The sequence below is a fragment of the Aedes albopictus genome, chromosome 3, assembly GCF_035046485.1.
Source record: "Aedes albopictus strain Foshan chromosome 3, AalbF5, whole genome shotgun sequence".
In the NCBI taxonomy this organism is placed as follows: domain Eukaryota; kingdom Metazoa; phylum Arthropoda; class Insecta; order Diptera; family Culicidae; genus Aedes; species Aedes albopictus.
The window spans coordinates 24,828,418-24,854,486 of NC_085138.1; the positions used below are offsets into that span (position 1 = coordinate 24,828,418).

General features: G+C 35.6%; 2 protein-coding genes across 2 annotated transcripts in view; one reads left to right on the forward strand and one right to left on the reverse strand.

The window, feature by feature from the left end:
• The window catches only part of LOC109418392 (UDP-glucosyltransferase 2), a 740,033-nt gene that overhangs the window by 512,218 nt on the left and 201,746 nt on the right, over positions 1 to 26,069 (reverse strand). The window lies entirely within an intron of this gene.
• LOC109418396 (neprilysin-1) overlaps positions 1 to 26,069 on the forward strand; it is a 58,852-nt gene that overhangs the window by 26,129 nt on the left and 6,654 nt on the right. Inside the window, exons 3-4 of the mRNA XM_062859220.1 lie at positions 23,321 to 23,441; positions 23,508 to 23,602. Of these exons, the coding sequence (XP_062715204.1) occupies positions 23,321 to 23,441; positions 23,508 to 23,602 (216 nt within the window). The remainder of the gene's footprint in view (positions 1 to 23,320; positions 23,442 to 23,507; positions 23,603 to 26,069) is intronic.

The following is a 26,069-nucleotide window of genomic DNA, read 5'->3' on the forward strand; positions in this document are numbered from 1 at the left end:
GGTATAAGATTTTATGACGGTCCTCAAAACCTCTACAAGATTAATTGACCATCAAAATGTTACTTGGGAAAGAACAAACATTGAAGATAGAAAAAAAAAACAAAAAAACCGAAACCAACGTTGCAGACAGGTGACAGAAGATAAAAAAGAGATAGAAGCATGATGATCCCTGAAAATGACGGAGAGGCCAGTTTCTAATTAAAGTAAGACTACAAAATCAACTGTCATGGAGGAGATGTGTGTCAAAAGTCGATCACATCGTCATTGGTCGTCGATCGGCTAGGCCAGTTGATTCAACCAAATCAAAAATGATTTTATGAACCACCACTAGTATAGTCTAAGCATCGTATATCTGCTGTCTATGGTGAAATTTCTTACGAGAATGGATGGTATGAAAGCTTCCATTCTCGTAAGAAATTTTGCCAAAGATGAACTAGTATCATTAGAAATCATTTAAGAAATAGTTTTTGAAAATTTCTCTTTTTACCCTTCTTACACCCATAAGAAGGGTATAAATATCGCTCGAAAAACCGACTTTCGATCCGAGGCCCGGAGGGCCGAGTCTCATATACCAATGAACTCAGCTCGACGAACTGAGCAAATGTCTGTATGTGTGTGTGTGTGTATGTGCGTTACAAAAAAAAGTCACGCACGTTTCTCAGCCGTCTGTCAACCGATTTAAGTTCTCTTGGAAGCAAATGAAAGCTACTACATCCTAGTAGAACGCTATTGAATTTTTTTTCGATTGGACTTTTGGTTACCGAGATATCCCTCGAAGAGTACTTTTTAGTCATACATCTAAACTTTTTAAGATTTTTGACCAAGTGTATCATAATAAATATTTCGGCCGTTTGTCAATTGATTTGAGTTCTTTTGGCACAGAATGAAAGCTACAGCATCCTAGTAGGTCGCCCAGAAGTTTTATTTCGATTGGACATTTGGTTACAGAGATATCTTTCGAAGAGTACTTAGGATTTATACAACTAAACTTTTTGAGATTTTTGACCAAGTGTATCATAATAAATATCTTAGCCGTCTGTCAACCGATTTTGGTTATCCTGACACCAAATGAAAGCTACAACATTTTAGTAGAACCCTATACAATTTCATTAGGATTGGACATTTGGTTACCGAGATATCTTTCAAAGAGTACTTGAGAGTAATACAGGTTAACTTTTTGAGAGATTTTTGACCAAGGGTACCATAATAAATATCTCAGCCGTCTGTCATCTGATTTGGGTTCTCTAAGCACCAAATGAAAGCTACAATGTCCTTGTATAAGGCCCTGAAATTTTATTTCGATTCGACATTTGATTACTGAGATATCTTACGAAGAGTATTTCAATAAATTCTTTTTGATTATTATATTCACTTGTAATGCAAGATAAGTTTTTGACCAGTCCATGGGAAATTATTTTTCAATAAATAATGCGTCCTCATACAAAGTGTATACTAGCAGGTAATTGTTTTCAACAAAGTTATAAATAACAAATTACAAATACACAGGAATTTTATGAAAACTAACAATATGTTAAATGAAAGCTTTAAATTTATATATTGTGGGAAAAATGCAAGAACCGAACAGCCAAAATAACTAGCTAATGCCAAAACTGATTAACTTAGTAGATATATCATTTTTGTCCTTTTTACACCATAACCACGAATACCAAGTACTTCGGAGCTAATTTAATCGACTGATTAAGAGATATTAGACAAAGTGTATCTCGCTGATTTTCTTACCCTATTGTTAATCGATACAAGATCTTTTGGCAGTTAACAAAAGATACAATATTCCAGAATATGTAAGCTATTTTTTTTTAATTTCACACAAGATTCAAGAAGGTGTCTGGCATTTCTGGTGGTTTAGTCCATGGTCCATGATGCTATTTTAGAAACCAATCCACTAGATGCCAAATTCACAATATTTTCTAGAACTTTTGGTCCATCACACAAAATAAATATGTTAAATACAAATAATACAACAATAGTTTTAATAAGTGTAAGAAGGGTTCTGTTCACCATAGGTGGATTAAATCGGGTTTTTTATTTAATTTTTGTTTCGAAACATTTCTAGGATTTTTAGGCAAATGCTTCACAAAATTTTCCTGCGATCTGATTTTGGTATTTTGAAAAATTCTCCGATATTTCTCTTGGGAACACATTTAGAAATTTCTTTATGAATTTGTCCTGCTATTATGCTGAGAAATTATCAGTATTTCTTTTGAGAAATTCTCAAACAATGTCTTTGATTCTTTCAGCAATTTTATTCTGGTTTCCTTCGGCAATTTCTTCGGAAAGTTTTTTGGTAATTCCTTTAAAAATTTCCTCGGTAACTGCTTCTTCGGGAATTCCTTGGAGATTTTATCAGATTCCATTGATAGTTTTTTTAATGTTATGCATTTTATCTAAGAATTCCTCCCACAACGCCTTATGGGATCTCTTTGACAATTGCTTTTAAAGTTTGATTGACAACTGTTTTGGAAGCCATATTCGTCAATTCTCAATTAAATGAAAAGGGAAAATGAATCGCTTTGGAAATTCCTGCGAGAATAATTTGAACGAATCTTTTGCAATCTATGGGGATTTTATTTATTACCGTATGGGTTTGGGCCGAAGGGTCTCAGATTTTCATGAAACTTTTTCCACAGCCAGGGCACATAGATATATGAACAAAAAAAAATGAGGAAAATTCAGGGTCGCCTATTATCCCGGAATACACAGGTGGATTTTTTTTTGTTTTCCCCTGATACTACTTACTTTGAAAAATCATAACTCAAGAACGAGGCATCGTAGAAACAAAGTTTTTTATAATGAAAGCAAATTTTCTCAGAAATATAAAAAAAAACATGAACTATATAAAGTTTTCCACAAAATGTTTCACAGTTGAGAAAATTCGTAAAGAAAAGCCGGAAAAACTATGCCCAAACTCGTGGAAAATTTAAAAAAAAATACTTTTGAGAGGGTTATTTCATAAGCTTTATTCGCTGAAATTTTTGAAATGCACTTTTTTCCGTTTTTCAGTTATGGCCAATTTTATTGAAAATTGTCCAAATGTGCCATATATTTTTTTTTGAAAATTTTCCACGAATTCGTGCATGGTTTTTCCGGCTTTTTGTAATAAATTTTCTCAACGGTTGAAAATTCTGTGGAAAACTTTTTCCACAGAAAATTTGCTTTCATTTTCATTAAAAAAAATGTTTCTAAGATGCTTCGTTCTTGAGTTATGATTTTTCAAAAACAGGCTTATATGGCACATTAGGACATTTTTAAATAAAATTGGTCATGACTCAAAAACGAAAAAAGGTGCGTTTCAAAACTTTCAGCAATTAAATCTAATGAAATAGCCTTCTCAAAAATATTTTTTTTAAATTTTCCACGAGTTCGGGCATAGTTTTTCCGGCTTTTCTTTTCGAATTTTCTCCTGCGAAAATTTGCTTTCATTTTCATCAAAAAGCTTTGTTTCTACGATGCTTTGTTCTCGAGTTATGATTTTTAAAACTAAGTAGTGTCAGGGGAAAACAAGAAAGTTCCACCATAGTTTTCCGGGAAAGTAGGCGACCCTGAATTTTTCTCAATTTTTTTTCATTCATTTATCCATGAGCCCTGCCTGTGGAAAAAGTTTCATGAAAATCTGAGACTCTTCGGCCCAATTTGTACGATAATACAAAAAATCCCCTATCTGGCCATTCTTAGGAATGTTTTTTGAAAACTTTCTTTAAGAATTTGTGGGAGCATCCATTAAGTACGTCACGCAAAATTTGGGACTTTTCAACCCCCCCTCCCTCCTTCGTGCGGGTTTTTCGTATTCATAATGCATTGCTTGTCACACTTTCCAGAACCCCCCCTACCCCCTCTGAGCGTGACGTACTTGATGGATGCCCCCTAGTTCAGCATTTTTTTAGGAAGTTTATTCATAATTATCCTTGAGAATTTATCTGACTTAATAATTTCCTTTTGCAATTTATTTGAGAATTCCTTCAGTAATCCTTTTGAAAGTTCCTCCGAAAATTTCTTTTTGGTTTCTTTTTGCAATTCCCAAATCAAATTCATTGCGATTTTTTTCCAGTAATTTTTTTTTGTTCTGTCTCCTAATTTCTTTGGGATTCCCAAAAATCAATTTCTGTAGACATTTATTCGGATATTCCTTCAGCAATTCCTTTGGGGTGGCTTCGGCAATTTCTTTGGAATTGATTTGGAAAAATTATCGACAAATTCTTTGAGAATTTATTGGTCTTCGTGAACTTTTTTGAAACTTTCCAAAAAAAATGTATGGGTTTTTTACGAAACGCATTACCCAAGGAATTCCAAAGATATTTTCAACAAAAATTGTGTGAGAAATTCACGAAGAAACTGACGAAAGATTTTTTTACGGAAGTCCAAATGAATTTCGAAAGGAATTGTCGAAATAATACCAAAGATATTCCTAATAAATCTCCCAAAGAAATTTTTGATTCATCAAAACAAATTTAGAAAAAAAAATGCTGAAAGGAAATTAAAAAAAAAGATAGCCTAAATCAATTTCTAAAATAAACCCCAACGAGGTTCCAAAAAAATTTTCCGAAAAAAATCCAAAAGAATTACAGAAAAAAATGATGAATCCCATAAAACTACCAGAGAAAACTCCGAAATCATTACCATAAATTGCCAATGAATTGTGTCAAATAAATCACCTAACCGATTCCCATAGGAATTGCCAGAGATGCTTCCAAATTAATGGAAAAGTAATTTCCAAATAAATTGCCAAACCAAATCAGAAAGAGATTTCAAAAAAAAAATTTCGGCAATTTCGATGAGAACTTTTCCCCAGCAATTATTTTGAATACTTTTTCGGCATTTTTTGTGGAATATGGCAATTGAGATATTTACAAAGGAACTTTTAACGAAAATGCCATAAGAAATTGATGAGAGAAAAACGGTAGGAATTTCCTGATCAATTTTCAATTCAAACGTTGGGAAAAAATCCAAAGGAAATGCTGTGTGGGCTTTCAAAAATAAATACTTGGAAAAATTTCTAAAATAAATCAGAGTTTTTGGAAAAATTTCCAAAACAATAATCGAAGTAGGTTCGAAGGTGTCAAAGAAGTTTCCAAATAAAATGCTAAAGCATATCAGAAGGATATTTTAGAAGGGGTTCACAAATAAATTGCGTTGGAAATTCTAAAAGACAGTTTGCAAGGCCAATACCGAAAAAAAATTTAATAGGGTGCGTGTACCAATTATGGCACTACCTAAGGAAAGCTATTTATACAAAAATATACAAAAGGCCAACGAATGTCATCAATAAGTTAAAAGACAGCTTAGTTTCCACACTTTACAGAAAAAATATAGAAACGGAGCCAAAACTAGCGTGTGCCAATGATAGGAACCCTGTACCAGTTATGGTTACATTTTTTAACTTCGGTTCCCTTTCGCACTATTTACATGCATTTAATATGGGGTTAGCCATAAATGGTACACTATGGCAAAAAAGGGCGCAAGGAAGCCGAATTTTTAAGGAAAATGATTTATTTCTACCATGATTTGAGGAAAATATGGAGTTTAAATGAGTCGACTATCTTTTGTGAACGTGAGCTGTTGTTTACACATTTTTTATTGTTGATTTACATCGTTAAAGGGTGCAAATCAACTATGGCGGATAATTGGTACTATAGCCATAATTTGGTACACTTACCCTATGTATAATGGAATTCTTAAAGAAAATTAAAAAAAGAAACAAATTATTTTCAAAAATATATGCTGAAATGGTTTTTAATGGATTGCCAGAGAAATTGACAATAAAATGCTGAAAGAATTCAGAAAGCAATGCCCAAAGAAATCGCCGATAAAAAAATGAAATCTAGAAATTTCTAGAAAAAAAATGGCCTGAACTAATTCTTAAAGTTTCAAAGTTACCAGGAGAGTTTCCGAACTAACTTTCAGATGAATTATCAATTCGATAAAAAATTGCCGAAGAAAATTCCAACAAAAATTCCATAGATATTGTAAGATCAAAATCATAGAAATTGCTAAAATAACTTTCAAAAAAATTGCCGAAGAAATTTCACCAAACGAAATTCCAAAGGCATTGCCCGGGAAATTTTCAGAGAGAATTGCCAAATGAAATGCCAAAGGAGTTGCTCTATCAGGTGTCCGGCCATTTGACCGAATATCATTTGGCAGAACGCCATTTGGCCGAGAGAGTCGTTTGACTGAATGCCGTTTGATAGAATCATGGTCGAAAGAACGCCGAGGAGGTTTTTGACATTATAACTATATATTCTTTCTAGTTTTGATATCCAGGAATTAGTTGGCGTTAAAATTGCCAATATTGTATCAAAGATTTTTCCTTCTTTGAATCATGGGCTGTTTTTTCGAGTCATTCTCCTAGGTAACATTTTGATGACCAATTAGTCTTGAAGAGGTTTTAAGAACCATCATAAAACCTAATACCTTTTATTTTGGTTTTACGACAGTTCTCTTCTAGTCTACTTAACTAAAAAAATGTTACTTGGGCTGAGACGGGAAACAGTAGTATGGTCACTTAAGTTGCCAAACGGCATTCGGCCAAATGGCATTCGGGCCAACGACCCTTTCGGCCAAATGACGTTCTACCAAATGATTCGGAATCCCTTAATAAAATTCCATAGAAATTTTTGAAAAAGTTTCCAGAAAAGTGTCGAAGAAATATCTAAATTAATTGTCAATGCAAATCAGAAAGAAATTTCCATTGCCGAAAAGTATGCCAAAGAAGTCTCTGACGGAATTCTTAAAAAAAAAAATAAAGAGAATATCAAAAGGAATTACTAAGCCAATTTTTAAACGATTGCTGATATTGTTTCCAAAGGATTGTCAGAGAAATAAAAAGAAACTGATTGAATTCAGAGAGAAATTGCTTAAGGAAATCCCAAAGGAATCGCCGAAACAGTTTTCAAGGTAATTGACGAAGAGATTCTCAAAGGAATTTCCCAAAATATGTTCGAAGGAATCTAAGAAAGGGTTTCCAAAAAAATAACCTAAAAAATTAAAAAAAAAAAATGCACACTGAAGAAACTCCAGTGGAGATACAATACGCTTAAATTAAACAAATAGCTACTTAGAACATCAGTGCCAAATTGAGTTCAATTTTCGAGCTATATATTTTTATGTTAAGTTTTCATTGATCTGAGCATTTGTATTTTTTTTCTGTTCGGGTGAGCCACTGCGACCAGTATTTAGATCTTTTGTGGCAAGAAAGCATTCATGATAATCAGTATAGATTGTAATTGGTCAGTAATAGATGGAAAAGGAATCACAGTAGATGGAAGGTAAAATAAAGAAGGTAGAAGACAGAAAATATATTCTAGAAAACAGAAGCAAGTGGAAATTAGAAGACAGAAGAAACAATAATTGAGGTAGATAGAATACAGGTAATAAAAGATAAAAAAATAGAACGAAAAAGGTCGAATAAGAAAGATGAAAGACGGAAAGAAGGTAAAAGAAAGAAGATAGAAGATAGAAGATAGAAGATAGAAGATAGAAGATAGAAGATAGAAGATAGAAGATAGAAGATAGAAAATAGAAGATAGAAGATAGAAGATAGAAGATAGAAGATAGAAGATAGAAGATAGAAGATAGAAGATAGAAGATAGAAGATAGAAGATAGAAGATAGAAGATAGAAGATAGAAGATAGAAGATAGAAGATAGAAGATAGAAGATAGAAGATAGAAGATAGAAGATAGAAGATAGAAGATAGAAGATAGAAGATAGAAGATAGAAGATAGAAGATAGAAGATAGAAGATAGAAGATAGAAGATAGAAGATAGAAGATAGAAGATAGAAGATAGAAGATAGAAGATAGAAGATAGAAGATAGAAGATAGAAGATAGAAGATAGAAGATAGAAGATAGAAGATAGAAGATAGAAGATAGAAGATAGAAGATAGAAGATAGAAGATAGAAGATAGAAGATAGAAGATAGAAGATAGAAGATAGAAGATAGAAGATAGAAGATAGAAGATAGAAGATAGAAGATAGAAGATAGAAGATAGAAGATAGAAGATAGAAGATAGAAGATAGAAGATAGAAGATAGAAGATAGAAGATAGAAGATAGAAGATAGAAGATAGAAGATAGAAGATAGAAGATAGAAGATAGAAGATAGAAGATAGAAGATAGAAGATAGAAGATAGAAGATAGAAGATAGAAGATAGAAGATAGAAGATAGAAGATAGAAGATAGAAGATAGAAGATAGAAGATAGAAGATAGAAGATAGAAGATAGAAGATAGAAGATAGAAGATAGAAGATAGAAGATAGAAGATAGAAGATAGAAGATAGAAGATAGAAGATAGAAGATAGAAGATAGAAGATAGAAGATAGAAGATAGAAGATAGAAGATAGAAGATAGAAGATAGAAGATAGAAGATAGAAGATAGAAGATAGAAGATAGAAGATAGAAGATAGAAGATAGAAGATAGAAGATAGAAGATAGAAGATAGAAGATAGAAGATAGAAGATAGAAGATAGAAGATAGAAGATAGAAGATAGAAGATAGAAGATAGAAGATAGAAGATAGAAGATAGAAGATAGAAGATAGAAGATAGAAGATAGAAGATAGAAGATAGAAGATAGAAGATAGAAGATAGAAGATAGAAGATAGAAGATAGAAGATAGAAGATAGAAGATAGAAGATAGAAGATAGAAGATAGAAGATAGAAGATAGAAGATAGAAGATAGAAGATAGAAGATTTTTTTTTTTTTTTTTTTTTTTTTTGATTGAAGATTGAAGATTGAAGATTAAAGATTGAAGATTGAAGATTGAAGATTGAAGAATGAAGATTGAAGATTGAAGATTGAAGGATTGAAGATTAAAGATTAAAGATTGAAGATTGAAGATTGAAGATTGAAGATTGAAGATTGAAGATTGAAGATTGAAGATTGAAGATTGAAGATTGAAGATTGAAGATTGAAGATTGAAGATTAAAGATTGAAGATTGAAGATTGAAGAGTGAAGATTGAAGATTGAAGATTGAAGATTGAAGATTGAAGATTGAAGATTGAAGATTGAAGATTAAAGATTGAAGATTGAAGATTGAAGAATGAAAATTGAAGATTGAAGATTGAAGATTGAAGATTGAAGATTGAAGATTAAAGATTGAAGATTGAAGATTGAAGATTGAAGATTGAAGATTGAAGATTGAAGATTGAAGATTAAAGATTGAATATTGAAGATTGAAGATTGAAGATTGAAGATTGAAGATTGAAGATTGAAGATTGAAGATTGAAGATTGAAGATTGAAGATTGAAGATTGAAGATTGAAGGTTGAAGATTGAAGATTGAAGATTGAAGATTGAAGATTGAAGATTGAAGATTGAAGATTGAAGATTGAAGATTGAAGATTGAAGATTGAAGATTGAAGATTGAAGATTGAAGATTGAAGATTGAAGATTGAAGATTGAAGATTGAAGATTGAAGATTGAAGATTGAAGATTGAAGATTGAAGATTGAAGATTGAAGATTGAAGATTGAAGATTGAAGATTGAAGATTGAAGATTGAAGATTGAAGATTGAAGATTGAAGATTGAAGATTGAAGATTGAAGATTGAAGATTGAAGATTGAAGATTGAAGATTGAAGATTGAAGATTGAAGATTGAAGATTGAAGATTGAAGATTGAATATTGAAGATTGAAGATAGAAAATAGAAAATTAGAGACTTTATGTAGATGAATGATCCTAAAAAACAGAATATTCGAAGAAATGGAAATAAATTGTAGAAGAAAAACTGAAGATAAAATACAAAAATATAGAAAATTAAAGTTAGAAGAAATTAAAAGAAAATTACTTGCGATTACGTTCGATAACACGTAAATTTTCGCTTCTTGTTTATTTGAATCCAGTGACAATCAAACTGTTCAGCCCCTTATTCAATCAATAAAGCACATGTATTTCAATAATCTTAATTTGGCACAGAAGTCCGACACGTTTCCCCCTTTCTTGGATCGATCCCCTTTTCGAACCACTCCGTTCGTAGGTCTTATGGAATTTGTTGTTCCGTCCATCATTTATGCATTCCAACGGACAACGAAAACGGACATCAGTCTTTCCCAGAACGGAGGAGACACACATCACACATCCATCGCTTCGTGGTGGAGTAAATCATTATTCATATCACTGCCACGCAGTTCAACGCTGAATAAATAATCATCATAACGGTTGGCGGGTGAGCGAACACGACTGCATTCCTGTTGTCCCCACGCTCCTTGGTATATCCTTGCGCCTCTCTGGCTGACTGGTGTACTGGTGGGTCACACACAGACATTTTCCGAAAGACTACACTCGAGATATTATTCATGGAATCATAACTGTAGCTGGACAGGGATGTCCAATCTTTTGTCAAGAAAAGATTTGCATTGTGGAAAACTACAGAAAGCAATCTAGTTTGTAGGAAATGTAACGACCTATCAACTCAAACAAGCATGGTGAGCTCGTTCCATGCTATTATAGTATTTATGGAAAAAAGCTAGTTTGAATAAAACACAATCAATCTCTGGTTTATAAAAGCGTTATTGAATCCAATGAATTTTATTAAATTTGAACGTTTATTTTGTGAAATGACGAAACACTTATACGAGCTCTCATTTGCACACTTCCTGCTGTAACACCCAGCGTTTGTGACATCGGAACTCTGTGCATAGCAAACATACTTCACATCCTTACAAATTTGGCCTGTTATCTGAGAATGTTACGACTCGGACTCGAACATGTTTTCCTCGCTCCTTTGCTGTGCTACTCCTGCCGCATAGCAACAAAGCCAACCGGGGAGCTGAGGGCTACAAATGGCACCGACAGCCAACAACAACAACAACAAACAGACAACGACCAACTAACCGAGTGAATGTCCATAATTCTTCAATCGTTGCATTATTTATGTCGAACACTGCACTCCTGTGAATGTCCTGCCTGTCCATATAACCGCGACGACGACGTGTTGTTTGCAGTCTACTTCGCTCCCGCTTGCAGTAGGCCGTATTTTTTCTCGAGCAAACAAACCTCGAGGGGTTTGTCGCGCGCGGAACTGTTCAACCGAAGGCGGGTTTGGAAGTGACACATGTCAAACCCGGCGAGTGAACTACCCCTCGACTATTTCACCGGGTTCAATCGATATATGATTGATTTGATTAATGGCCTTTTCACTAGTTGCCCCGACATTGGCAGCTGGTCGAGCCTAATCTGCAACATACCATCTGCCGGCTAATGATTGTGGTAGCCAATTGGAGCAATGACCCAGCTCGAGCAATGAACGACTTCTGACGCGACCTCAAACGGTCAGTACTATAAGCAGGTAGACAAACATGCCAATCAGCACATGCTAGATTACTGCTAGGATATTTCACTATTTTCGGGACCATTCTCTAAAGTCACTTGTTTCTGTTAAATGTCACGATTTCCAAATAGTTAAATTATTTTCTGAACCACGAGCTGCATCAGCTGCTGAGAGAACCAACCATCGTCCATACCGCGAAAATCGGGAGGCTACGGTGGGCGGGTCACGTCATCAGGATGTCGGATAGCAACCCGACTAAAATGGTTCTCGAGAGTCATCCGACCGGTACAAGAAGACGTGGAGCGCAGCGAGCTAGGTGGGTCGACCAAGTGGAGGACGATCTGCGGACCCTACGCAGAGTGCGGAACTGGAGACAAACAGCCATGGACCGAGTGGAGTGGAGGCGGCTACTATGTACAGCAGAGGCCACCCCGGCCTTAGCCTGACCGGTAAGGTAAGTAAATTATTTTTTAAACCAATACAGATAAAATAAATGGAGACCATGTGGTGGTTCTACCATGCATGATCTAAAATTTTGCCTCTCAAGTAAAATCAGAATATGGCGATTATCTACCCCTGGCTTCTGATATAAGCGCGACAGTTACTAATCATAACAGCGTCACCAGATTCTAAAAGTACTTTATTACATTACATGAGGTTTGGCAGCAAGCACACTCATTTTACTGAGCCACTCTTGCCGTTCATCATAAATACGTTCAAAAGCATCTGTCACTTCGGGAAACCCACGTGCTTTTGTTTTGGGCGGGAACATAGTTTCTTTTGTTTCGCCTTGCGAGTGTCACTGCGGCTGTTTGCCTTGCGGGCGTACGACCGCCGCCGAACTCTAATAAAAGATAAGCGCGATAATAACCCCAAATGTCTTTTCAATTTTGAGTTACAACACTTTTTGTATATGTGAGTCTTGTCGCACCACTGAGGCAAAAGTTCGAACCTAGTGTTTGTAGAATTTCGCTAATCGCAGCACACTATTTTGACACTTTAGTAATAGGAATACCTGAAACCAATTAAAATTTGATATTGGAACTGGTATACACTATAAAGTTTGATCTGGATTATACCCAAATTAGGGTATAATTTATCACACCGAAAATTAGTAGTTTATCGCAAAATTCAGATAAAACGACTTTTTTTCAACATTAATTTGATCAATTTTCATATTTTTTTGGAGCACCTCCCGAAAAGAAAAATACAATTCACGGTATCGTTCACATTATTCAATATTTATTCATGGAATGATTTTTATACACTTGATAATAAGTTGAACAATTCAATGATTAGTAGTAATAGTTTTAATGATACATTTTTCAATGCTCTCAGCGTTGAAGCTTGATGGTCATAATAACCAGTATAGAAAAACCAACCGGAACAATTATGAATTTGAATTAACCAGTTACATATACGTTCCACAATCACAAAAAAAACGCTATCAAACTGCTTTTTTCTAATCACATGCGGCACCACTAATTTTGTACACTATTTCTGTTATCTTTCTTCCCCACGGTACAAAACATCTTCTGACGACTCCACCGCCGTCATTTTGTAATCGTGGTCGTTTTGCCTTTCTCGTTCATCTAAGTGAACTGAAAGGCTATATGTTCACTCCAAAAACGGATTTTCGATAGAAGGCTCGGAGGGTCAAGACACATATACCAAACAACTCAGTTCGACGAATTGAGATGATGTCTGTGTGTGTATGTGTGTGTGTGTGTATGTGTGTGTGTGTGTGTGTGTACAAGAAAGTTCACTCACTTTTAGGGCACTTCCCATTGGCCGATTTTTCGGATTATAGCTCGAATCGAACCGGAATTTTACCGCTTTTTTGCTATTAAAAATTGTCCGGATCGCCCAAGGCGTTCCGGAGTTATGGCCATTTTAGTGATCCGGACCAGCACCGGGAGAATTGGCAGTATATAAAACTGAACCAAGTCCCATCACGCGACACATCAAACTGCGGCGATTCAGCATGATTGACGAATTCTGTGCGAAAATCAACACTGGAGACCGGAAATTTCACGATGTCGGCCCAAAATTCAAGATGGCAGCCTTATATTCAAGATGGCGTAAACCATGCAATATGGATATAATTGGAATGGGAAAGATGTCTGAAGTCCAAAAATGGCGTCCAGAATATCCAATATGGCGGTCTAAAATTCAAGATGGCGGCTGTTGAATGGAGTTTTTGTCTCTAAAACCATGCAGTATGGGTATATTTGATATGGGAAAGAGCTCCGGAGCCCAAAAATGGCGTCCAGAATATCCAATATGGCGGTCTAAAATTCAAGATGGCGGCTGTTGAGTGGAGTTTTAGGCCCCTAAAGCCATGTAATATGGATATATTTAGTATGCAAAAGATGCCCGGAGTCCAAAAATGGCTACCAGAATATCCAAGTTGGCGGCATAAAATCCAAGATGGCGGCTCCAAATTCAAGATGGCGGCTATTTAAAAGATTTTTGATTGATTTGTCTTTATTAAAGAGACTTTTAGCCCTTGGCTGGTTCGTCTCTCATATTTAAAAGAGTTTTAGGCCCTAAAACCATGCAATATGGGTATATTTGGTATGAGGAAGATGTCTGGAGCCCAAAAATGGCGATTAGAATATCCAAGATGGTGGCCTAAAATCCAAGATGGTGGCAACAAATTCAATACGGCGGCTGTTTAATGGAGTTTAAGACCCTTAAATCATGCAGTATGGGTATATGTTTTTATTATGGGGAAGATGTCTAGAGTCAAAAAATGATGACCCAAAATATCCAAGATGCCGGCATAAAATTCATGATGGCGGCTCCAAATTCAAGATGGCGGCTATTTGATTGAGTTATAGGCTTTAATACCATGCAATAAGAGTATAATTTGTATGGGGAAGATGGCTGGAGTCCAAAAATGACGACCAGAATATTCAAGATTGCGGACTTAAATCCAAAGTGACGGCTCAAATTTCAGTATAGCGGCTTCTTCTTAAGGGTTTGAGGCTCAAACATCAAAATCCAGATAAACGATTAATTGTAGAATTAGCCTAGGTTAAAAGACACAGAAATTAAAACTATGAAAAAAAGATAAGCGATATGATTTTGATTCCGTGAAATGTATTTTTATTAAACGTTTGAAAGTGCGACATTCATCAACATGTGACTTAAGATTTGTTAAAATGGGGTTTCGAAGGCACGAGAAAGGCGCCATCACCGCTAGGTGAATTAATTAGGGTTTTTTTTTTAATTATTCACTGTCGTAGCACTTTGTCCTTGGTGAATAATGATAGTTTCGGAACAGCCACAGAATTTCCCCCACATCACTATTCCACTTTCATATCTCCATAAGCTCCTTCTCAACTTTTACAACTTTTTTTTAACTTTTTTTTTTTGACAGCTCCGCCCAGTGCAAAATCCGACGACGGGTGATTCAACAAATTGCTCCCATACAAACTTCAAATTGATTTTTGAGTAGGTTCCCGGGCACCAAAAATCATGTAAATTTGGATTTCGGCCCAGTTTGGCGTGCAGATTCAGAATATGAAATTATTTCAAGTCTTCGAAGTCATTGAAGTTTTGAAATTGGTCTATGGTAACAGTATCCGGTAGGGAAAAATGCGAAAATGGTTTTCAACTTCAAACCACATTTCGACTATTTAACGTTAAATAAAAAAAGAAAATCGGGTTAAGTACGGTTCCTTTGAATTCCACTAAGAATTTGCATCCTTTGACAGATACGTATTTCGACCTCAACTGTAAGGTCGTCTTCAGTGTCTTGTACTTGACTCGACTGAAGAGATCCATCGCATTCAACACGTCTCATACATCTTAGGTAAAAATAATAGGTAGTTTTTTTTTTTTTTTCCCGAGCATGCAAAAACTTATATCTATATTAACCTCCACCATAGAATAGGTAAAATTTCCCTCTACCACCGAATAGGTACATTTCTCTCCAGCACAGGATAGGTAAACAAAGTTCATGTATCACAGGTACATTATGAGACGCACGCCATACGAGAGTGCTTAGGGGGTAACAATTTGAAAAGCCACGAACTTCCATTGCCTTGATCCTTATTCAACAGCGTGTTAGGTACCTGTTTGTATATCTCTAGACTCTCAGCAACGTCCAATTTCCAAGGTGAAGTTACATTTCGCAAAATTTGAATATCCTCTGTAGTTACAGGGTGGCCCTCCTCAAAGACATGTTCAGCAACTTTCGACCTGAAATCGTATTCCAAACCTCTACTCACTGTCCTCTGCGCCTTTCCCACCTCTGCCATATGTTCCCTGAATCTAACCTCCAAAGACCGTTTTGTTTGACCAACGTAGACCTTATCACAATGGGAGCAACTGATTTTGTAAACGCCAGCCTTGTTTAGGGTGTTTACCGGATCCTTTGTAGAGCCTAATGAAGTCTTCAACTGATTGCTTCTGCTAGAAAATACTAAATCGATCCCGAAATTTCTGAACCTAGAACGTAAATTAATAGTGATTTGTTGATCGAAGGGGACTGATACTCGCTTCAAAGATTCCGAAATAGGGGTAAGAGTTGTTAGGGATCCTCGATATCGCAACCTCTCCTTTTTGTCGATGATGGCCTGAATTGTCCTCTCCTTATATCCGTTGATTTTCGCTGTTTCGAATATGTGAGTGAGTTCCTTATTCTTCCCGTCATCGCTTAGAGGTAGAGTCTGCATTCGGTGAACCATGTGGTGAAAAGCTGCCATCTTATGTTGGAAGGAGTGATTCGACGAATAGGGGATGACACGCATGGTATTGGTAGGTTTCCTGTAAATCTCGAATTCGAACGACGAACTGTCTTCTCTCTTAACTAATAGATCCAAAAATGGAAGTTTTCCCTCCTTTTCTTCCTCGTGAGTGAACCTGATATCCTTATGTACATTGTTGATGACCTCTAGAACCTTAGATAAATCTTCCCGTTTGATCACACTGAAAATATCGTCGACGTACCTCCACCATTTCTTCGGAAGTAAACCTTGCTCCTTAAGCTTGGTTTCTAAATTCGCCATGAAAAGCTCGCATAAAAATGGGGATAGGGGATTTCCCATGGGGGCACCTTTGGTCTGCTTGTAGAACTGTCCACGGAATTGGAAGTAATTCTCATCCATGCACAGTCTGGCCAAACGTAAATAAGTCCTAACTTTTCCTTTCCAAGCTGCGTCAGACTTTTGGGGTAGTAACCAATCCTCGAGAAGATTAAGAGCATCCTTTACAGGGACACTTGGGAATAGTGCTGCGACGTCGAAAGAAACCATAATCTCCCCAGACAACCAGAACTCGCATAAAAATGCATAGATTTCATCATATTTTTACTAACACACCTCACAATCGCATAAATGTAAACCCTAATTGCAACCAAAGTGTAAAATTCGCCGCAAAAAATGACTTTTCAGTTCTTTTTAGCGATGCACAAAACTGAATCGCATAATCACACAAGCAAACTCGCACAACAACATTTGAACTCGCATTTACCGCGCACTGCGATGATTTTGCGGATTTCATCTCGTTATGACAGCTCTACTTGCATAAGTGTATCAATGACCTCGTACAAATGCAAAAGCAACTTTGTTTACGTTTACATATAAACTCACAAAAGCGAGAATCTATAATGCGTACATAATATGATTTGCAATGTGATAACAAGGAAAAAGTTGCCACACTGTGGTTTCGGTGAGGAGAAGTTCTTAATATTTAATGTGAAAAACCATCCCGTAGTGAAACGTTGTGATCATTAGCTGTTTTAGCGGAGCCGATGATAAAGTTTAGAAGAGTTTTTACCTGGTTATGGTAAGTATAAATAGCAGAACATCACTCTCAGTTGCGAGTTATTGGACATGACAGGTAAATCAAATTAATTAGGGAAAACTTTGAGATGGATTAGAATGTCATCGCGATTAATCAGCTAGTTTCATAGGAATTGTGTGGTGTTAAGGACAGACTTGTTAGAAACCCAAAATGGCCGCCACAATGGCTGACTTTGGTACCTACTCACGATTTCGAGGGCACAAATCTCTTCGTAAACAAAACCAGCGCACATGAGCTTTTTATTTAAAGCTTATTACAAGTGAGCAAGAACAGAATAATAAAATGCATTGTTGTTTGAAGCTTGTTTCTTGAGATTTGTGCGTTTGAAGTTTTGATGCTATGTTGAAGCGGGATTTCAAGACGTTTGTCCTTAAGTGTAAGGTGTGGCTTGCTAATCCGAAGGTAATGAGTTTGACACTGGGAGCGACGAGAGCTATTTTTTGCCTAATAGAGGCAAGTCGCATAAAATGATTGATCACGTCGCAATACAGTACACATCGTTTATCGCAGAAGATATCGCTTCAGCTCATACAGCGTAATCCTTGTTCTGTCAATGCACGTATACCGCCTCCACTTTTGCACGCAAAAGGCATATTTGCAACATTTTATGCGATGATACTTTTACGGTTAGTTGAACGCATAACTCGATCGTAAACTTCGTTATGCGTGTAAATTGGTTGTCTGGGTCGTCCTCCTCGATGGTTCCTGATTCCAACAACTTTTGGGTGAATTCCTGAGTGTTTTTGACCGAACTGGTGGGGAAGGGTTTTGGCATACTTTGGAACTCTTGAACTAACCATTTAGCCAATTTGTGGGTAGGGGATCCCTCAGCTGAAATAATCTCTCGCATCTCTTGACCGGGTTTGTGAATTTTAGGAAGACCTTTGATCCGCGGAAGAATGGGATTTGCTTCCTTCAAACGAGCCTCTCCGATGATGGGTTTACAGTCTTTCAGGGTCTTGTCTGTCAGCCTAATTAGTCCGGGTAGTGGATCTACTCGTAGATGTCTGTATGGTCCTTCGTTTATCTTCTTCTCCATCTGTTCGTCGTAGTCCTTCTTGTCCATAATAACAACCGCGTTACCTTTGTCTGCCTTCATGTAGTATACTGGTTTCTTTTTAAGTTCCGTTACAATCCTTGTCTCGTCTGAATTTACCTTACTGCGCTGTCCTGTTTTGATGGCGTCTGCTACGATGTTCCTGGCTGTATTTTGGTCTTTGATGTTAACGTTCTGTGTGATCGCTGTTTCCATGTCCACGAAGATCTGTTCCACGTCTGGCTTCGAAGTAACCGCATATCCTAACCCCTTATTGAGGTGTGTCAATTGTTCCTCTGTGAACTGTTGCGTCGAACGGTTTACTACGAATCCTTCAATGGGTTGAACCATCGGAATTGGAGTGTGGGTGTCCTTTGCCGCTCTGGTCTCGTTTCGTAGATTCGTCAGCTTCTTTTTGTGTAGTCGTCTCTTCCTGTCTGCTTCACATTCCTCTGCTCGCTTTACCTTGGTGAGGAACAATGGGAAACCTTCCGGATATTCGTTGGCCAACTTTAAATGCAGGGAATAGCACTTAAGTGTCAGCTTGTCCAACTTGGCGTAGTGGCGTTTGATGGTGTCTGCGATGTACTCTGCTTCGGCCTTCCTGGTGACGCTGGGTGGGATGTGCTTCTTGACTTTAATCCTATGACTAACGGGTGTTAGTTTCTCCTTTTGACACTTCTTCAGAAATGCCACGTCCTTCTGAATGCTGATGATGGATCTCTTCAAATCGATGAAATAACTCTGCTCCGTCCGCTTGGTAGCCATGATGATGATGATTAACCTGGGCTTGTTAGGGGAATATCTGTAAATAAAAAGAAAATCGGGTTAAGTACGGTTCCTTTGAATTCCACTAAGAATTTGCATCCTTTGACAGATACGTATTTCGACCTCAACTGTAAGGTCGTCTTCAGTGTCTTGTACTTGACTCGACTGAAGAGATCCATCGCATTCAACACGTCTCATACATCTTAGGTAAAAATAATAGGTAGTTTTTTATTTTTATTTTTTTTATTTAACGTTGTTGACCAATATATATTTTGATGTTTCATGATGTCTAACAAGCAAAATTTCTGAAAAGTTATTTGAAGTTTTTTTTTTTTTCATTTTAGTCACATATTTTTACAAGACAGCGCCTGAAGCTGAAGACAATCAAACAATTCTGGCATTTCGTTCGTTTTCAATTTTCTCTCAAACCCTCTATAATAAAGACGAATCAATCAATCAATCAAACTCTTACAAGTTTATAGAAAAAAAAAACAGTTTTATTTAAAAATGTTTCTATTATGACTAGATACGATTATTAATGCACATTTAGACTATAAAGTTGGGTGATTTTTGTTCTTTTTTATGCTTTTCTTTTTTATTTGCCATATTTTAACTGATTGAACTTACCTATCAGGGGGGATAGGGGGTATATTAAGCTAATTGCAGATTTGATAAGGGAGTCGTGGTCGGCCTGGTGAGGAAAAGAGCTAAATAATAGCATATTTTGATATCAAAATGTGATATTGGTTTGATTGATATAGGAGATAAAAGATCTAAAAATAATATCTACAATTTACTCCTGGAACATCATCATCAGATCATAATTAGCTATTGTAAGATCTAACCAATAGCAGCAAGCTATTCATTTGATCTTCAAATATCAAGTTTTGATATTGTTCGCACATCAAATCAATTGCGAAGCGGATATCGTGGCATCATCTATCTTTTTAAGCTGTAGAAACTCACAACACGAATTACTATGGCTGATGAATATGGCTCCCTTCAGAATTGTGCGTTCCACTCTTCCGGCTACCTCGATAAGATGGAGTACCCATGGATGTCTTGTCAACGGTGGTCCCTCTCTTACTCTACAGCAACAGCGACCATCAGCACCATCATCAACGTCAGCGAAGCAGAGCAGCAGCAAAAGTGAAATTAAGTTCTACCACCCACCCGAGGTGAATTTTCTGTAATTTGAATTTTGTAGTGCTAAGTTAGAAGTTAATAAAGTAGTGAATTTAAGTATTAACATGGCCAAATAAAGTGTATTAAGGCTTATCTGTGCTGTGTCAGAACTCTGTGTACCTGTAAAAGAAGAAGAAAGTAAACTTACCTGTGGCGCGAATTGAGTCCCCGTTGTGAAGAGTGGTGAATTGGAATTCAGCACAGATTCGCTGTTTCTACCCGAGGTATCAACAGATATTGTTCAGATATTTCAGGAACATTTTTCAGATATTATTTTTAGATCTTTTATTTCTTACCAATATCACGTCTTATCTCTTAAACCAATATCACGTTTTGATCGTCAGTATTTCACCTCTACCCGGGATGTAACGGTGGAGATCGCTCTATTGTCAACATTCTTGAACCTTGGCCATAGAAGATTATGTTTTTCAACAGTCTGTGATGAGTTTGATGCAAACTTTTAGATACAAACCACCAGACGGAAATTTAAATATATACTGCGAGCTGTTGGATGCTGGGATAGAAACATTTTGTTGGAAGCAAGTTCTGCACTGGTGATGGCTTTAAATCACATGATATATTTTAATTGATGAAGCTTTGCAAATCTTTTTTTTTTTGGTTTTTGAACAGTATAATTAAGTTTTTTTTTTGTTTTCAACAACTGAAGTGTTTCTGTTCCTGAGAAAAAAAAAAACACTTATTAAGTCAAAGCATCTCTGAATAATCGTAACTACTTTTAAGAGAAAACTTTATTCAAAACAAAAACTTGTCTATTTAAATCCATTTTTTGACACTATCGCAATTGTAAGTCAAGCAATGTGTTACGTTATTCATGTAACGATCTATGATATTATTTCGTTGGAAATTTCAAAGCAAGTATCAATATTTTTTTTTAAATATTTGATAGAAAGTAAAATTAATTATACAAAACAGGAAAATCATTCTCTAGAAACTATATGAAATGAACTGGAGCTCAACGGGCGAGAGCGCACGAACGCACGGATAGAGACCGTAGTTTGTATGTCTCTACATTCTGAGCCCTGTTATGTACCGTACGTAAATTTTCCATTTCCGAGCCCTACTTACCAACGACCGCCGGGTCGCTTGGCTGTTCGGGGCTCAATTTTACGTTAAAACGCTTAATGGAGCCCACGGGTGGGGGTAGTCTAAGAGGGTCATAGCAATCATAAAAATACATTAAAAAGATCCTCTCAAATGCTTATTTTGCCCCATATGCCCCAATAACTGCTGGAAATTTACACTATTATCTAATTATGAATGGATTTTTAATGTTACTGATTCGAAGTTGATTTTTTTTTGGCATTAACAAAAAGCGCTAAATCTATTATCACCAGAATCATATTTGCCCCATTTTGCCCTATTTTCATAGAAAAATGAGAATTAAAATGTATTTATAAGAAACAGATATTGTTGGGAATGTTGAAATTAGGTTAAGGTGCAATTGACAGCTAACAGTAATCATGCGCGTATATGAAAGATCTTTTCCCTAATTTACCCTACATGCCCCAAAACCTGCTGGATAATAACATATTTTGTATGGTTTTGTAATGTCACTGGTTGCAAAACATGAATGAGATCATTTTTTATATATACAAATGCTGTTTATCGGTTAATACTAGAATCATTTTCAGAATGGTACAAACAGCTGTCCATTTTACCCCAATTCGCTCTGATTTTTTTGTTATGTATTGAATCATAAATTAACAAATAAATTTATTAAATTATTGATTTAGGTTCCCTTATTTTCATTGGTGCTGAAACCAATGTAATCGAAAATACAGTCATATATATGTATGACTTTTTCTAAAATTTCAGCTTTGCATGGGGAACTAAGGGTATAATAAGCATTTTATAAAATGTGTCAAATATGAACAAAACTGATTAAACAGGCCAATGTGTATATATTAAAGATGCTACATTTAATCAGTTTTGTGCATATTTGGCACATATTAAGATTAAGATTAATGCTTATTATACCCTCAATTCCCCACCAAAATCAAGAATTTGAGAAAAGTAAAATATTTTACCTGTCCTTTTGATTACATTGGTTTCAGTACCAGAAGTCGATTGATTCGGACATAAGCAAACACGAGAAATCAATTTATTCATGAGACGACAAAAAATCAGGACAAATTTGGGTACAATGGACAGCTGTTTGTACCCTCCCATGAATGAATGATTCTAAAGTTAATCGATAAACTGTATTTGTATGTATTAAAAATGATCAATGACTTCATGATGCAACCATGATGTAGGGTGATGTTACAAAACAATACAAAAAATGTGATCATCCAGCAGTTTTTGGGGCATGCAGGGTAAAATAGGAAAATGATCTTTCATATACGAGTATGATTACTGTTAGCTGCCAATTGCACCAAAAACTAATTTCAACGTTCCTTAGCAGTATCTGTTTCTTATAAATACATACATATTAAATCTCCTTTTTCTATGAAAATAGGGCAAAATGGGGCATATTGGACAACTCGCGAAGATGATTCTGGTAATAATAGATTTAGCGCATTTTGTTTATGCCAAAAGAAAACAACTTCAAATCAGTAACATTAAAAATCAATTCATAATTAGGTAAAAGTGTAAATTTTCAGCAGTTGTTGGGGCATATGGGGCAAAATAAGCATTTTAAAGGATCTTTCATGTATTTTAATGATTGCTAGCGAAGAGTCTAGGGCTTTGTCACAAACTACTCAAGTATTATCGAAGTCTCACATGCTTGAAGTTTTATTGGGGCAACATTTTCTAGATGACCGTGGAATCGAACTTATTTAACGCAAAAACTAATTAACAAGCAATGCACTAATGCAACAAGGACAAAACATTTCTCGCGCTGAGTATCATACGGGCGTATCTACAATGATCGATTTCTCTTCATCGATTTTCTCTTTGGTTAATAACTTGACCGGTAAACCATTTTCGATTGTTTTTGTTGTTTTAGAAGCTAGTCCTAGTCGCCATTCACCGAAACACACCGAGAGATCATCCGAATATTGGTCGTATTTTCCGGAATAATCCGAAGAGAAAATCGATGAAGAGAAATTGATCATTGTAGATACGCCTGTATGATACTGAACGCGAGATTTGATAGATTTTCTGTTGCTCCTGCAGGGCTGTTCAATTGCCCTGAAAATAGGCAAATCGTGTAACGATGAATTACATTTTTAATAAAGTTTTTTTTGTTCGTCTCTATCGTACCGCTCCAGATCATCTGTCCAGCAAAATCATTAAAAACCACAACAACAACAACAACAATGGCACAGCAATGTTGGCTTCCGGTAATGCGGCAACGGCATCCAATCCTTACCTCGTGGGAGTGCAATCCAGGTATGCATGCTTTCTATAATAATTAACTGGATCAATATTCTGATATTTCTTTTCCCCTATTTCCAGGTTTCGCCGGCGCTATTATCACAAATCTATTTTTATAGCGCTGATCGTTATCATTATCATCCTACTGATTGCCATCATTGTGATTGCCTGCTTGCGTGAGTATTTTAACCCGTAATAGTCATTTAGGTCTTTGTCGGATTGTGGTCGGATTTGTCACTCATGGTATAGTATGGACATTGATCCCTCTATATTTACAGTTTTTTTGCTTGTAAAAACCTTAATTTTTTTACAGCTTTTTCGCTCTTTGGTCGGCTACACAACTAAAGATCCCAGTGCACAGGGTCGAATATTTGTCCAAAATGAAACCAATGCTCAAACATCTTGTTTGATGCAATCGAATTTTCATTAGTGTCAATCTGGTGTTTGATCTTTAGCTCATTCCTTGTCAAATATTTGACCCTATGTGTACTGGGAGTCATTTCACAAAAACACAACGACAACACTGTTGTTAATCACCCAGTCAAATTTTCATTCATAAAATAAACGATCAGCTGATTCGAATCGGCTCCTAAAATGGAATACATAGGTATTTACCCAACGCGTCATGCAAGCAAGAGTCGATAACTTGTCTGGAATTTCGAAACACATTTACATAGTACGAAACGTTCTATGATGTGTGATAAGTGTGGCCCGTCTAGCATCCAAAAGGAATCCAGGCGGCGCGGCGGTAACTGTGAATCTGTGATAACGAATGAGCTGAGACTAGTACTTTCATTATTATTTGAGAATTAAACTTAACACTGCCTACACATTTCCATTCATTTATGTCGACGTAACCGAACTTATCGCGCATAACGCAGAGGATGACTACTGTATTGTAGAGCGCATGGTAGAGCGTAATGTAAATGATGTAAATGGTCGGATAACTAGGAATGACCTAATGCTAATGACTCATAAAAGACGCATGAAATGACAAGGATTTTTTGTAACGCTTCAATTTCCCGCAATTATTTCACTAGCTACCACAGAATACATTGAGCTTGGTCAATGATTGCGTATTCGTAGTAATTGTGATTTGTGTGACTACTATTTTTTCAACTATTTTGTGTGATTCAAGTGTGAGGCTCCAAAGATTTTTTCCTAAGATGTTAAGCAAGGCACACCATGATGAAGTAGTGCACATTCAGCGAGCCTCTCTGGGTCATATTGACCCCAACATCCTACTAGGGTTAATCATAATTTTTGTCATAAAACTCTTAGAGACAACCAACTACGTTGTAACTTACTTACTTACTTACATACTTACTTACTTACTTACTTACATACTTACTTACTTACTTACTTACTTACTTACTTACTTACTTACTTACTTACTTACTTACTTACTTACTTACTTACTTACTTACTTACTTACTTACTTACTTACTTACTTACTTACTTACTTACTTACTTACTTACTTACTTACTTACTTACTTACTTACTTACTTACTTACTTACTTACTTACTTACTTACTTACTTACTTACTTACTTACTTACTTACTTACTTACTTACTTACTTACTTACTTACTTACTTACTTACTTACTTACTTACTTACTTACTTACTTACTTACTTACTTACTTACTTACTTACTTACTTACTTACTTACTTACTTACTTACTTACTTACTTACTTACTTACTTACTTACTTACTTACTTACTTACTTACTTACTTACTTACTTACTTACTTACTTACTTACTTACTTACTTACTTACTTACTTACTTACTTACTTACTTACTTACTTACTTACTTACTTACTTACTTACTTACTTACTTACTTACTTACTTACTTACTTACTTACTTACTTACTTACTTACTTACTTACTTACTTACTTACTTACTTACTTACTTACTTACTTACTTACTTACTTACTTACTTACTTACTTACTTACTTACTTACTTACTTACTTACTTACTTACTTACTTACTTACTTACTTACTTACTTACTTACTTACTTACTTACTTACTTACTTACTTACTTACTTACTTACTTACTTACTTACTTACTTACTTACTTACTTACTTACTTACTTACTTACTTACTTACTTACTTACTTACTTACTTACTTACTTACTTACTTACTTACTTACTTACTTACTTACTTACTTACTTACTTACTTACTTACTTACTTACTTACTTACTTACTTACTTACTTACTTACTTACTTACTTACTTATAATTTTCTTTCATGTTAAGAATTTTAAGTTATGTCAAAGTTTTTAATAGCTTATTATAAAAGTCATAAATGCTCAATTTCATTGCATACAGTACATTGCATCCGCAGATATAACAGCTCAAAGTTGACTATCGGATAATTCTACCTTTTCCTTGAATCTTTATAACTTCGTACAAAATAGCCCGATCTTTTCGACCACTGATACACAACTAATTGATCAACTTACTTAGCAAATTTGATGATTTTTTCGAAAAGTTACAGCTAGTTGAACATTTTTTAAATGAAGATTTTGCCTGTCCCGATCATTTTGTCTATCCACTGTATCCTGTATGTGTGCCAAATGTTGGTCTATGTGAACCAGTTCTTGTTTTATGAGTGGGATGAGTGAGAGTCAGTA